The sequence below is a fragment of the Drosophila subobscura genome, chromosome J (assembly GCF_008121235.1).
Source record: "Drosophila subobscura isolate 14011-0131.10 chromosome J, UCBerk_Dsub_1.0, whole genome shotgun sequence".
In the NCBI taxonomy this organism is placed as follows: Eukaryota; Metazoa; Arthropoda; class Insecta; order Diptera; family Drosophilidae; genus Drosophila; species Drosophila subobscura.
Window position 1 is genome coordinate 1,890,416 of NC_048532.1, and position 12,230 is coordinate 1,902,645.

Here is a 12,230-nt window from a genome sequence, read left to right on the forward strand (position 1 = left end):
ACAAAATAAAACGAGGCAGGGAGTCAAAGTTCCTGAAATAATCTGGCCCAATCGACACTGTGCTTATTAATCCATAAATTAATTTGCAGAGCACAGTTTTACAGCCATTCTTAATCTGGATAATTCAACATTTAGGTCAACTTATTCAAAGAACATTTTTGAAAATATATCTATTGAGTGTGTTCCTCCAAGTAAGAAGTAAGAGACGTTGACATCTTCGCATGGATGTGACCCTTTCAAATACTTTCATCATCCAAAGCTTCCGCCTCCACAAGGCAGACAGGAGTCTAACGAATGGACAGTAGTCAACGAGCATTCCCAAATTGATTTATGACCACATTGCTTGCAAATGAGCCAAGCAAATCAAAACAAGACTAGGACCAGGCAAGCCCCCAGATTCCTGTTCTACCCTCTCCTTCTCTCTCACTACTCTGCTGTGTCTCCCCTGCTCCATCCTGGACCATTGCAAATGCCGTGGACTTGCCACAGAGCAAGCGAAATGCATTTGGCACGCAATTACGGCCCAAAGTGTTAATTGCATTTCCGCTGCTCTGCCTGGTGGCTCTGCCTGGTGGCTCTGCCTGGTAGCCTTGCTCTGCTGCTAGCCCAAGAAGCCCACGACCAGGCCGAAGCAGCGGCAGCAGAAGCCATCCGAGCCATCAAAATGCGGCACGGCCTACAGCTCACGCATTTCGCATTAACCAGAGCCAGCCTACAGACACTGAGAGAACTAAGCTGGCCAAATGGAAAGCTATTTACAAACATAACTGAAATAAGATTGCCAAGTACCCAAAGAGGAAATTTAATAATTGTCTGCGAAAGGCAGATAGAATTACAAAACTAAAGCTGCTCTCCAAAAATACAACAGGACAGTTTGTTTTTGTTTATTAAATATAAGGTATTCAGTTTAAAGTTTAACACCATAAAGCATCTTCAGAGTGGAGAGCAATAGCAGCGGAAACCACTTTCGCATCATTTCTCGCAGTGCAGTGCAGAAGTAAATGTGACCAGGCCAAGCCAACCCAAGCATTTGGCAGAGATAAGCGAGCGGCAGCAGAGTTAACGGCGATTTTTTGTGTGGCTCAGAAAGAACCGCGGTGATTCGGGATAAGGAGAGAGGAGAGAGGAGACGATGTATGGGATGGCGATGGCGCATGCGTGGCAGACACGCAGCAGGCGGCCCAACAGTGCAGCAGCAGAAGAAGCAGCAACGGACCCAAATGGAGCGAAACTAAGTCAAACATTTGTAGAACACCGAGAAGTACGCGAGGAGGATCCCCAGGCGGGGAATTGCGAATGGAAAAGTGGAAAATTTATGGGCCCCAAAAGGCGAATAGATGTCGTAGATTCCGCATGCTTGCGAGAATAGTTAACAGTCCTGGATGGGGCAGGAGAAGCCCAAGATCTATGCCCATGTAAATACATGGATTCGGGTAAGAGAAAAGGAAAAAAACAAGAGGAGGAGGAATCGATGCCCGGAGAAGAAGATAGAAATCTTTCTTTCAATGTTGAAACTCACCTTGAACTCTCTTGGCAGAAACCATAGAGTGCTTTTTAATTGACCAAAAATCCCATTGCAGTTCCAGCGAACATTTCAAGCGTTTATCGCTGCCAGAGCTGACAGCCGAACGGGGTCCCCGCTCCATTTGGAAATCCAACTCGACGTCTTTTCGTGTCTCTCGCTCTGCATTCGGCAACATTTTCTGATAAGCCGCCACAAAAATGTTAGCCAACTTTGTTAACCAAAGTGGCACAGCTGTCTGCTCCAGCTCCAGCTACAGCTCCAGCATCAACTTCAGCTCATGGTCCAATCTCCATCCCATGTCCATATCTGTTTTGTGGCATTTGTATTGGCAAATCAATGATAATGACATTTATTTGCGCCTTCTCATGGCGTTCTTTTGCGGGGCTCTAACCGAAATCCGTTAATAAGCCATTTTGACAAATTGGATGATTGTCGTCGTCGTTGTCGTTCTGTTTGGTTGTTGTTGGGTGCCAGGAGCAGATGGTACAGCGTGCAAAAGTGTGGCGAAAGTGAAGATAGAATATCAAGAAAACATCCTCACAAGTAACAGGGATTGGCTTAGGAATGAGAATGGGGCTGGGGCTGGGGCTGGGACTGTGGCTAGCAAGTGGAGGGGGGACTATACTTGCTTGGTGTGTGACATAATATTTAACGACTAGATACAGAGAAAATCTTGGAAATTTTGTCACATTTCGGAATGAATATTCCCAAATATAGTTTTGGTTTGACTGTGTAAATAAATAATAAAATACTAATAAAATAATCCTCCTCTGCATGGCTAAAACAAATTCTTTATTAAACTGTGAGATATTTTTCTGCATAATTGTAGATATGTATATTCCCTTGAGCTGCGACTTTTCTACATCATGTCTCGCTTATAGCACTTGATGGTATTCTGGCACTGGGAATCGTGCACTTGATGGAAAACTAAAGAAAAACAAAAACAGAAGCTCAGACCAGGCAAAGAATTCTACTCTGACTGACTGCAGAGAGCTTACCATTTTTGGTATTGAAGCAATTCCATTGACTCAGCTCGCATTGGCCAGGAAAGTTGACTACGCACTTGCCGTTGCTGGCGCAGATGGATAGGGCCTGACGCGGACACTGGAAGCTGCACTTGCCCAGCTCAATCTCCTCTCCATGTTCGGCAATCAACTGGGGGATGTGCACCTGGTTGGCGTGGTGATGCCACTTGTCCAGGGAGCGACCTGTTTTGCTTTTCGTTGGCAGTGGTGTTGACGAGGAGTCCTGCTGGGGCGACGTTTCATTTTCTTTATCCTGATGTTTCCCCTTATCCGGCTGTTGGCTTTTCTGTTCTTCCTTATTCTGATCCTTCACCTCATCCGTGCTCTGTTCCTGCTGCTTGTGCTGGTTCTGCTGATTCTGCTGCTCCTTCTTGATCTTGATCGCCTCTTGAATGGCCAGAGGAATGTGGAGCTGGGCCTGTTTCATCACCTGGCTGACATGCTGCTGCAGCTTGTTCACCTTGTCTGCAACACCGACGGGCTGCTGGCCGGGCAGAGAGAGCACCACATACGGAACGGGTGGCATCACCACATTGTTCTGTGCCACCAATCGCCCCTGATGGAGGAGAGAGCCGGTGGCCTCGTGATTTATCACCCTCACCTGTGGATCATTAGCTTGCAGCGATTGTAGAGTAGGTTGCAGCGCAGGTGAAGCCGTTGGCTGGTCAGGGGCAGGGATGTGGACATCACTAGAGTGTGCAAGTGGTGGAAGGAGACCTGAAAAGGGCTCAACCACTTGCGACACGCTCCCTTTGCTCGCCGCCCCCACAGTGCCAGTCAATGTGTGGGGCTTCTGAGGCTTGTTCTTGACGTTCTGGAGCACGTGATGGATGTGATTGGTTATCAGTGTTTGTATGTGCTCCGGCAGCTCCACCTGCTGAGGTTTCCCTGTCGTTGTGGTTGCCTCGGTGGGCTGCCGCACCTGCGTGGCCTGCGCCAGAGACAGGGACAGGAGTGCTGCAAAAGTCCAGTACTGTACTGGGGTTCTCGCATAGTGAAGCAATGGATACGACTTACCAATCACCAACAACGTTCTCATTTTGTTTGCAAAATTCATTTTCTGGTTCAAGCTGGCCTCTGCAATCCTTTGCACTGGCCTTCGAAGACGTTCTGTGCCTGAAATCCCGAAAGTTCTCACTTTATAAAGTGTTTTCCGATCCCTTAACATCACCTGCCTTGTCACGATTTCGTATTAACATATGAGTATATCATTTATGGATTTTATTATAATTCAGGCGGTGAACAGGTTCTCGCTTGGTCTCGTTCAACGGAACACGGCGCTGAAACTTGTCTGGAGAGTGTTTTACCTCCCAGGTGGTACATACATATCGCTGATATGGCTTTGATCGCTTCCTTATAGAATACTTAAGATGTTTGGCAGTAAATGTTTATATGGATTAATGAGTGAGATATTTTAGGAAACTATCCAGTTTTGGCGACTCGGTTCTGCAAATAATAATAGTTTTAGCGGGGATAAGTGGGATAGAAGTGAAATGAAATGAAAATGTCTGCATACCACAACGTCAGGCAGCTCTCCAAATATTTTACGTCACTTGAAGTACATTTTATTAATAATCCAAATAAATTGAAAAGTATTCTCATTGAAAACTAATTGGTTCCCCTCGCAACCGACTCCAACCCCAAGGCATCATCCAAGGCCACAGCTGAATGCGCACAACCATGCGTCGCCATGGAAACCCAACGGGATTTTCAACCGAAAAAAATATTTAAGAAAAAAAAAACACCCCCAAAAGGCACCACATCAAATTGAAACGATGACAAAAAATATGCAAATTTGGCGTTTCAGGGTCTTATTTTAGCCGGACGGGAGAACATTTAATTACAAGCCAGAAAAGAATAAAAATGACAGGCAAAGCCGTTGATGCCGATGATGATGATGATGATGATGATGCAATTTTATATCTCTGGCAGGTGTTAAAATAAAGGATTATGCAGGAAGGCAGGAAAGAAACGGGGCATGGACAGGTCCAGGGACGGACAGACACCAGAAACCAACAGCTTTTGTCAGCTGAAATTTGATTTTGATATAAAAAGCAAGGCGGAGAATTGCAGCATCCACCGTTTTACAGTTGCTGCACACACAGCAAGGTGATCCACAAAGAAAACAGTAGACAGTAGAACAACAGTCACAGCCAACAACCGTTACAAAGCTTAAAGATGAATCGCCTGTCGCTGCTCTTGTTGCGTAAGTTTCGATATCTTCGCTCCCAGTGTCTGTCCCCCTAAAACTGGGTTTTCTTTACAGTTGTCAGTGCCGGATGTGCCGTGGCAAAGGTATTGCCCAGTAACAGTAATCTCAGCATTGACCAGCATGGACAAAGGGTGTACAAGGACCATGTGGATGACGACAAGTGCCACTATCACTGCACGGAGAGGGACCCTTCGGTCTGCGCCTCTAACGGACAGTGCCTGCTAAAGTTTGAGAGCCGCTGCAGCATGGCCGCCTACAACTGCCGCAATCCGCAGAAGCACTTCAGCCTTGTGGAAGATCACCGCTGCACCAAGGACTGGGAGCCCATGTGCTTAGAGTCGGATCTCAGAGAGTTTGGGCTGTAAAGACGGCTTTGGTTATGAGGTTGTAGTATAAAATCAATAAAGAAATTAAACTATACACGAAACGAAGTGTTCTGTAGGGTTTTTATACCCGGTACTCGAAGAGTAAATAGGGTATATTGTATTTGTGCGGATAACGGTTGTATGTAACGCACAGAAGGAAACGTTTCCGACCCCATAAAGTATATATATTCTTGATCAGCATCAATAGCCGAGTCGATTGAGCCATGTCTGTCTGTCCGTCCGTCCGTCCGTCCGTCCTTATGAGCGCCTGGATCTCAGAGACCATAAGAGCTAGAGCCAACAAATTTTGGCACCAGACTGCTGTATGCTCACACTGAAACCAGTGTATTTCAAAAATGAGCCCCGCCCCCTTCCGCCCCCGCAAAAGGGCGAAAACCTCCCAAATCTACAATTTTGAAGATAACAGAAAACAGAAAAAAACGCCATTCCGTAGGGAATGACCATATCTAACAGATCACCAAATTGGGATCCGATTGGATCATTATTATAGCCACAATGGAGAAATTAATTTTCAGTGGCCAAACCCACCCCGTCCCGCAGCATTCACACTCTGCTTCGCGCTGTTTATGGCCTGGCCCCTGACACGTCACTGCCTCTGCCTCTGCCGCTACTCTGCGGTGTGTGTTTCTAGGGGAGGGTGGCGAGCTAAAGGAGCGTGTTGGCGTGAGCAGTGTTGTTGATGTAGATGACAGATGAAGAAAAAATGTAAAATTTGACAAATAACCGCTAAAGTGCAGATGTAGTACTGAGTGCCGGGTATAAAAGTTGTGACGCGTAAGAAGCGTCTCACACGTCCCTTCTCGTTATAGTTACAATAGTTCGATAAATAAGGTATTCACGGATTTTCCTTACTAAAGTCGCAGTGAGATCGAATAAGCTGCAACAAATGGGCAGTTAAACAAATTCATTTTTATATATTTGTTTATATTTCAATTGTTATAATCTCTCTTTAAGTAATGTCCATAAGGAAATGCTAAATTGTAAGCCCCGCTTTATCAATTACAACAATAAATTGAAAATTGTTGCGTTGATATCGCAATGAATTCCTAAACGTTAGAAAGAAAAGTAGTGAATTGCAAGTTAATTTTTGTACAAAATGTGAAGACAATAGATTTGAATTTAAATTTTACAATTTTTGTATTTTATGTTTTACGGATAAAAGTATGAATTTAAGGTGTATAAAATAAGTAAGAGCTTTCTTTACAGAGCTAAGTCCTCCTCCTTGCATCGTCTGGCACACAGTTCCAACCTGCAAACATCTTCACTAACGGCGCGGAAGGACTGATCCCGATGCTTGCAATTGAACGTGTCCATTACACACTGATTGGCAAACTCGTGGACACATTCTCCGTTGTGGGCGCAGATGGGCGTGTATTCGTGCTTGGTGCAGAGCTCGTCGCAGTTCTCTGCCGGCGGAGTGGCAACCATTTTCAAGGGTGAGACGGTGGACATCCCAAACATCAGAAGGTGATGGCAATTCTTGGACGGCACACGCTTTGCCATTACTGTCGTCGTGGTTGGGCTGGTGGTGGTGCGGTGGGTTGGCATTATAGCCACCGGTTGGATCACAGAGGAATCGGGAATCAATATGCCATGGTTGGGTATGCCAAGGTTCGGTATTCCTTCATTAGGAATGCCAGGATTCAGAATTCCATCATTAGGAATGCCACGATTCGGTATTCCTTCATTGGGAATGCCAGGATTAGGTATTCCTTGATTAGGAATGCCTGCGTTTGGTATTCCATCATTGGGAATGCCAGGATTCGGAATTCCATAATTTGGAATGCCAGGATTAGGTATTCCTTTATTAGGAATTCCAGGGTTCGGTATTCTTTCGTTTCGTATTCCCGTATAAGATCGATCTACAATTGATCTCGTACTCCGAACTTTGCTAAGGGTAGGAGGCACCACTACCTCATTGACCACCTGGATCTTTCCCTGCTTGATCTCCTCTACGCGGGCCACCTCAACACTCTCGAGTTTACCCAGAATGACGGGCTTTCCATTAGATATTAACGGCACTTGGATGGTAACCCGACCGATCTCTGCATTTGGCACAACCTGCGCTGTGGCGTGGATGGCGCACAGCAGCACTAAAAAGGAAAAAGATTAGAAAATTAGGGACCAAATCGTATGCTTATACTCCATATCCACCTGCGGCCGAAGAGAAAATCAGCTTGAACATCATTACCCGTCACCTTCCGTATCTTCTCTGTCCTTTAGGGGCATCGTGTCGCAGCTTATATAGCCCCCCAACTGTTACGCAATCACTCCTTCAGAACCTGTTCCCCAGTTCGGGTTTCCTTAATAAATTTAACATTTATGGTTATTGCATTTGAACGTCTTTTCCAAATTAGCATCGACTTGCTTTCAGGGCAACGCGTAATGTTTGTTGTCTTTTTATAAAATATTACTCTTTATTTCGATTAAGTTCTTCGACTTGCATCTGGTAAATTACATTTTAAAAAACCCTTGGTATTCAGTTTAGTATCATTAATCAATGAACTGTTTGTTTTTTTAAGAGCTATCTAAGGCTTTAAACACTCGAAACAAATTCACTTAAGGCAATCTAATTTTGATTTACGTATTACACAAGAATTGCTTCAGTTGTATTGATTTATTAGTTCCTATAGGGTTGACCGCTTGAGTTCACTATATTAGGGATCGAATTGATCCCTAAATGTTTTCACTTTGCGTCCACTTCATTGGGGTCATAAACAAAATGCAGAGTAAGTAGTACGTACAGTATTTATTTACGAGTAGTATGTATGGAGAGCCCCTGGTATGGGGATCTATAAGTTGTAACTGTGCTATACATTGACATGTGGTTCAGAGCTATGATTGCTATCTTTCTAATGATAATTCCTTCTTCTCAAACTAAAACTCCGTCTCATATCCTGGGATTGTCCATACCATAAACGCAAATTTTTTGATAGATTTCTGCAACTACTTTAGGGATAGCCTGCTTTATGGGAAAGATAAGTAGATAGATAGATAGGTAGAAAGATAAGATAAATTAAAGATTGAAAAACAAGAAGGTGCCTGTGAGACTCTTCTTACGCGTCACAACTTTTATACCCGGTACTCAGTTGTACATCTGTACCTTAGTTTTTTTTTTTCAAATTTTAAATTTTCCATTTTTTCTACGTCTGTCATCTACATCACTTCTCAGGCCAACACGCCCTTTCATTTCGTCCCCCTTCCCTAGAGCCGCACACTGGCCGAACCAGAGTGTGGAATGAGAGAATGTGCAAAAATAAAGTCTCGCTCAAAAATTCAATATACTCATCAATATACTAGTCAAGGTACTCTTCGAGTACCGGGTATAAAAAGCATATGTGTAATAGAAATAGGTAATGCGCTACACCTTCATGACGAAAATTGGAAATAATCTACTTAGTTTCAGACGGTAACAATTCGATATAGTGTCTCATCTCGCGCTATACACAGCTCTCAAACAAACATTTTAAGCTATTATCGTAACATGTCATTGGATCACCAGGTGATTGGCTTCAGTTCCATTTGAAAGAAAAACGAATTTGAAGTCTTAGGAGCTAACAGTATTTATAGTTAATATCTTTAGGCCTGAACAACACATAATATACAAAATCAAAATACAAACGAACAATGAAACTTGCACAGAACTTTTGAATCATTTGCAACAACACACTAAATTTCCATTCATATGTATAAACAATTTAAGGATTTTCGTTTTCAGACATACAATTTTCGTTCCTTCTTATCCTCCTACTCTGTGTTGTTTTTGTTTAAACCTGTACAATAAAATGTTATAAAATAAATAAGTGTGTTAAGTTAGGTATAAATAACTAAATAGATTAGAGCTTAAAATGTAAAGGTAAAATAGAGTTTTGTTTAGTTTAGTTGTTCATTTTAGTTGGTGTTAGGTAGTTGCGACACTGCCGCCAGTGTCTTCTGGTTCTGGTGATGCTTCTGTTTCTGTTTCTGGTTCAGATTCACTTGCGCTCCATGGGCTTGACTTCCAGCAGCTGGGGGTAGTTCTCCACAATGTTGAGTAGGATGGTATCAATATAGTGCTTGAGCCGGACATTCTCGTCTTCCTTTTCCTGGAAGGCCTGTTGCAGCTGTAACATAAAATGTTCGATTATTTCCGGCGTTAAATAAATGTTATGGGAACATAAAAATAGAGTTGAGTTTAGAAATGTAGAACATGAAGTTAGAGACCACACCAAAATGTTCTTGAGAAATGATTATAGACCAATGATTTGAGCCCTCTGATTAAGTTTTAGATTAAGTCAAAAGAATGGTAAAAATTCAACAACTGCAAGGCGTGCACAGTGGCTCCGAAACCGTGTTTGAGTGGGTTTAATTGTGGCGTGATTCAAGCATTACCTGACTTAAGGATGCTAATGTGGCTGAATCCACAGAATCCTGTAATACAATAAATTTCAATATAAATACAGAGTACGAGTATGCAATTAGATATCAGGGGACGCAATGCGGTACGAGCACTAGGAGACTCAATCGGCCGTTCGTAATCTTTTAGCGGTGACTGTTCGTGTGCTGTGGCTTGGCCGCTGATTGTGTGTGTGTGTGTGTGTGAGTGTGTGGGTGTGTGGAGGTAGGTATGGATTGGATTGGATTGCGGACTGTGGATCGTGGGCTGTGGATCAAGGATTGGGTTTGGACAACACAGCAGAGACTAAAAGCTGAAGCGTGTGGCATGAGGCAACCTCATGAAGGGTTATTGGTACACGGTACACACCTGCGCTTGTGACATCTCCTCCAGCTCCTGGGCCAGGCTGCCCAGGGTGCCGTTGAGCAGATGGCGGCCCTGCTCCACACCATTGTTCAGCATGGTTGCCTGGTTGGTGAGCATGGTGGCCTGCAGCTCCTCGTTCTGCTCTTCGAGTGCTACGGAGAAAAGGTTGTTAGTTGATTTCTGCGGTACAATACCATTTTGAACACTCACATCTATTCTTTTGGCGCATCTCCTCGAGCTCTTGGTGCAGCTCCTCCAGTCTTATGCTCTCCGGCGATGTGGTGGGCATGGCCCTCGCCCCATTTTCCTCCCGCGCACGCTGCAGCTCTCGGCTCAGCTCCAGCATCAGCTCCTCCGTAGACTTCTTCTCTATCTCCTGCTTGCGCAGAGTCTGTTGCTGCTCCTCGTACTCCTGCTGCAGGGCGGCGATCTGATCGCGTGCCAGCTCCAGCTGCTCCTCAGTGCGATGCAAATCGTTGGCCTGCTTATCGCACTGCACACGCAGCCGCTGCGCCTCGTCGCGCAGGGCGTTGGCCTCGATCTCGGTGGCTCTGATCCTCATCTGGCAGTTCTCATTCTGCAGTGAGGCTTCGCGTTCCACGCGGGCCAGGATCTCACGGTGACGTTTCTGCTCCTCGGCCAGACGTTCCTCGGAGCGCAGTTCCGACTGAACAAATGCCGAATGGCAAAAAGTACTTGAGCTCAGTGCTTTCAAAAGCATGCAACATGTTTTACTCACCTCCCTGAACTGCTCTTCCAGCATGTGATATCGAGCCTGGAGCACTGCATACTCGGTCTTGGTGCGCGTTGTTCGATCCTCGGCTATATTTTGTGTATCCGACAGATCATCAACCTTGCGCTGCAGCAGCTCCAGCTGGCGGGAGATACAGAGAAAGAAGAGAGAAGAGTTATGAGTGCAAAGTACTTTATGTGGTTCGTGTCCCCACTAACACAATCGTTTCGCATGTGCCGCAAATCAAGGAGCAGATCGTTCACCAACTGCACATCAGCCATGGGATATTTCAGATACATTTGCCTATGTAAGTCTACACGTAAATGTTTGTGTTTTCTTCTTTACATTATTGCTCAAGAGTGCTCACTCCTCACTCCACTCTACTTTATGGAAAGATTTTAAATATTTTCTTGCGTCGTCTTTGCTCGGTTGATGGCCGAGGCAGACTGCGAATGTGGCCGCCGGCTCGTTTATTTTCTTACAAAATACCAAGCCAGCGACAACGACAATGTTAATTACACTAGTGAACAGCGGAACCGACGCTACTGATTATGAAATGCACTTCTCAATGGTTCCAGGCAGAACGAAACTACATTAGGTATGTACTTGCTTACACACTTTTGTTGGCTAGTGCTACTCGCATGCCTTGCCCATATGGATCTCACATTTATCTCATAAATATTGCGCATACGCCTCATAGGCATACACTTGAGCAGAAGGCGGCAGAAAAACAACCAAACATTTTCCTCTCGTTGGCGTCTTGCATTTGGCTCTTGCCATACAAGCTAGAGTCGCGGACATGTGTAAAAATCAGTTTACGTCGATATTTGTGTGAATTTGCATTTTGTGGGATTACTCATGATTTACCCACACTATCAAATACTGCTGGGCGATAAGTGAGTATGAGTATGTAAGATGAATTCAGGCCACACTCGCACAGGATGTTTTGAATGTTTGATAAGGGCTAAGTAAAAAAGGGTGCCTGAGCAGCCGACAGATTGAATACTTTAAAGCTATCGCAACACCCATTGAAACACGTCCCCTGATTTTCTAATGCTCTGAAAATTGTTAATTGAGAAGTTCAATTAGAGAACGACATTTTTGCGTCTATCAGTCGGGGTCGCATTGCAGTGGCTGCCAAACCGTCTGGCCTAAGGTTCAATTAGGCTTAATTAAATGCAATTTGCGGGCCACAGCTCGCAGTCCAGTCTACAATTTCTGCTGGATTTACAGAATACACAGTAACCATGTATGTACGTAGTATACAGTGAGCAGGGGAGGCGGAGGGCACACTAAACTCTATGAGCGAACACACGAGCACAATCGACGTTAAACGCGGCGGGGCGGCAACTGAAAAGAGGCCCTCCCAAAAAAAACCAACAAAATGATTCTGATCGAGAGAGAAATAGAGAATGCGAGACGAGAGAGTGAGTCGCTGAGTCAACTTTCACAGTGCGATATGGCGGTTCTCGCTTTGGGCCTCTGTGTACTATGTGTACAATGAACCATGCCAAAACAAAACAAAAAAGAAATACAAAATACTCCTAGTACTATATAGAAACGGCAAAAAACTAGAATTTAATTTAGATGTCTACAAAATTCTTCCGA

At 44.5% G+C, this 12,230-nt stretch overlaps 4 protein-coding genes across 12 annotated transcripts in view; 1 reads left to right on the top strand and 3 right to left on the bottom strand.

The window, feature by feature from the left end:
- Positions 1-2,296: 2,296 nt before the first annotated feature.
- On the bottom strand, positions 2,297-3,667 carry LOC117893487. Its single transcript, XM_034800119.1, has 3 exons — positions 3,568-3,667; positions 2,524-3,507; positions 2,297-2,452 (listed from the first exon to the last, which is right to left on the bottom strand). The coding sequence occupies exons 1-3, from the start codon at positions 3,605-3,607 to the stop codon at positions 2,385-2,387; spliced, it is 1,092 nt and encodes a 363-aa protein (XP_034656010.1). The 5' UTR covers positions 3,608-3,667; the 3' UTR covers positions 2,297-2,384.
- A 941-nt stretch (positions 3,668-4,608) lies between these two features.
- On the top strand, positions 4,609-5,193 carry LOC117893868. The gene is made up of 2 exons (XM_034800641.1): positions 4,609-4,756; positions 4,817-5,193. The coding sequence occupies exons 1-2, from the start codon at positions 4,729-4,731 to the stop codon at positions 5,125-5,127; spliced, it is 339 nt and encodes a 112-aa protein (XP_034656532.1). The 5' UTR covers positions 4,609-4,728; the 3' UTR covers positions 5,128-5,193.
- Positions 5,194-6,266: 1,073 nt separating this feature from the next.
- LOC117895839 lies at positions 6,267-7,397 on the bottom strand. Its single transcript, XM_034803791.1, has 2 exons — positions 7,303-7,397; positions 6,267-7,241 (listed from the first exon to the last, which is right to left on the bottom strand). The coding sequence occupies exons 1-2, from the start codon at positions 7,334-7,336 to the stop codon at positions 6,349-6,351; spliced, it is 927 nt and encodes a 308-aa protein (XP_034659682.1). The 5' UTR covers positions 7,337-7,397; the 3' UTR covers positions 6,267-6,348.
- Positions 7,398-9,014: 1,617 nt separating this feature from the next.
- LOC117895838 (peptidyl-prolyl cis-trans isomerase-like) overlaps positions 9,015-12,230 on the bottom strand; it is a 46,606-nt gene continuing 43,390 nt past the window's right edge. For 4 of the 9 annotated variants that reach the window (XM_034803780.1, XM_034803783.1, XM_034803787.1 and 1 more), the window contains 5 exons: positions 10,629-10,763; positions 10,100-10,556; positions 9,893-10,041; positions 9,520-9,558; positions 9,015-9,251 (listed from right to left, as the gene is read on the bottom strand). In XM_034803780.1, coding sequence (XP_034659671.1) covers positions 9,123-9,251; positions 9,520-9,558; positions 9,893-10,041; positions 10,100-10,556; positions 10,629-10,763 — 909 coding nt within the window. In that variant the 3' untranslated portion in view covers positions 9,015-9,122. Of the gene's footprint in view, positions 9,252-9,519; positions 9,559-9,892; positions 10,042-10,099; positions 10,557-10,628; positions 10,764-10,840; positions 11,051-12,230 lie in introns of those variants that run through there. The other 5 variants (XM_034803782.1, XM_034803785.1, XM_034803781.1 and 2 more) reach the window with 3 other exon arrangements.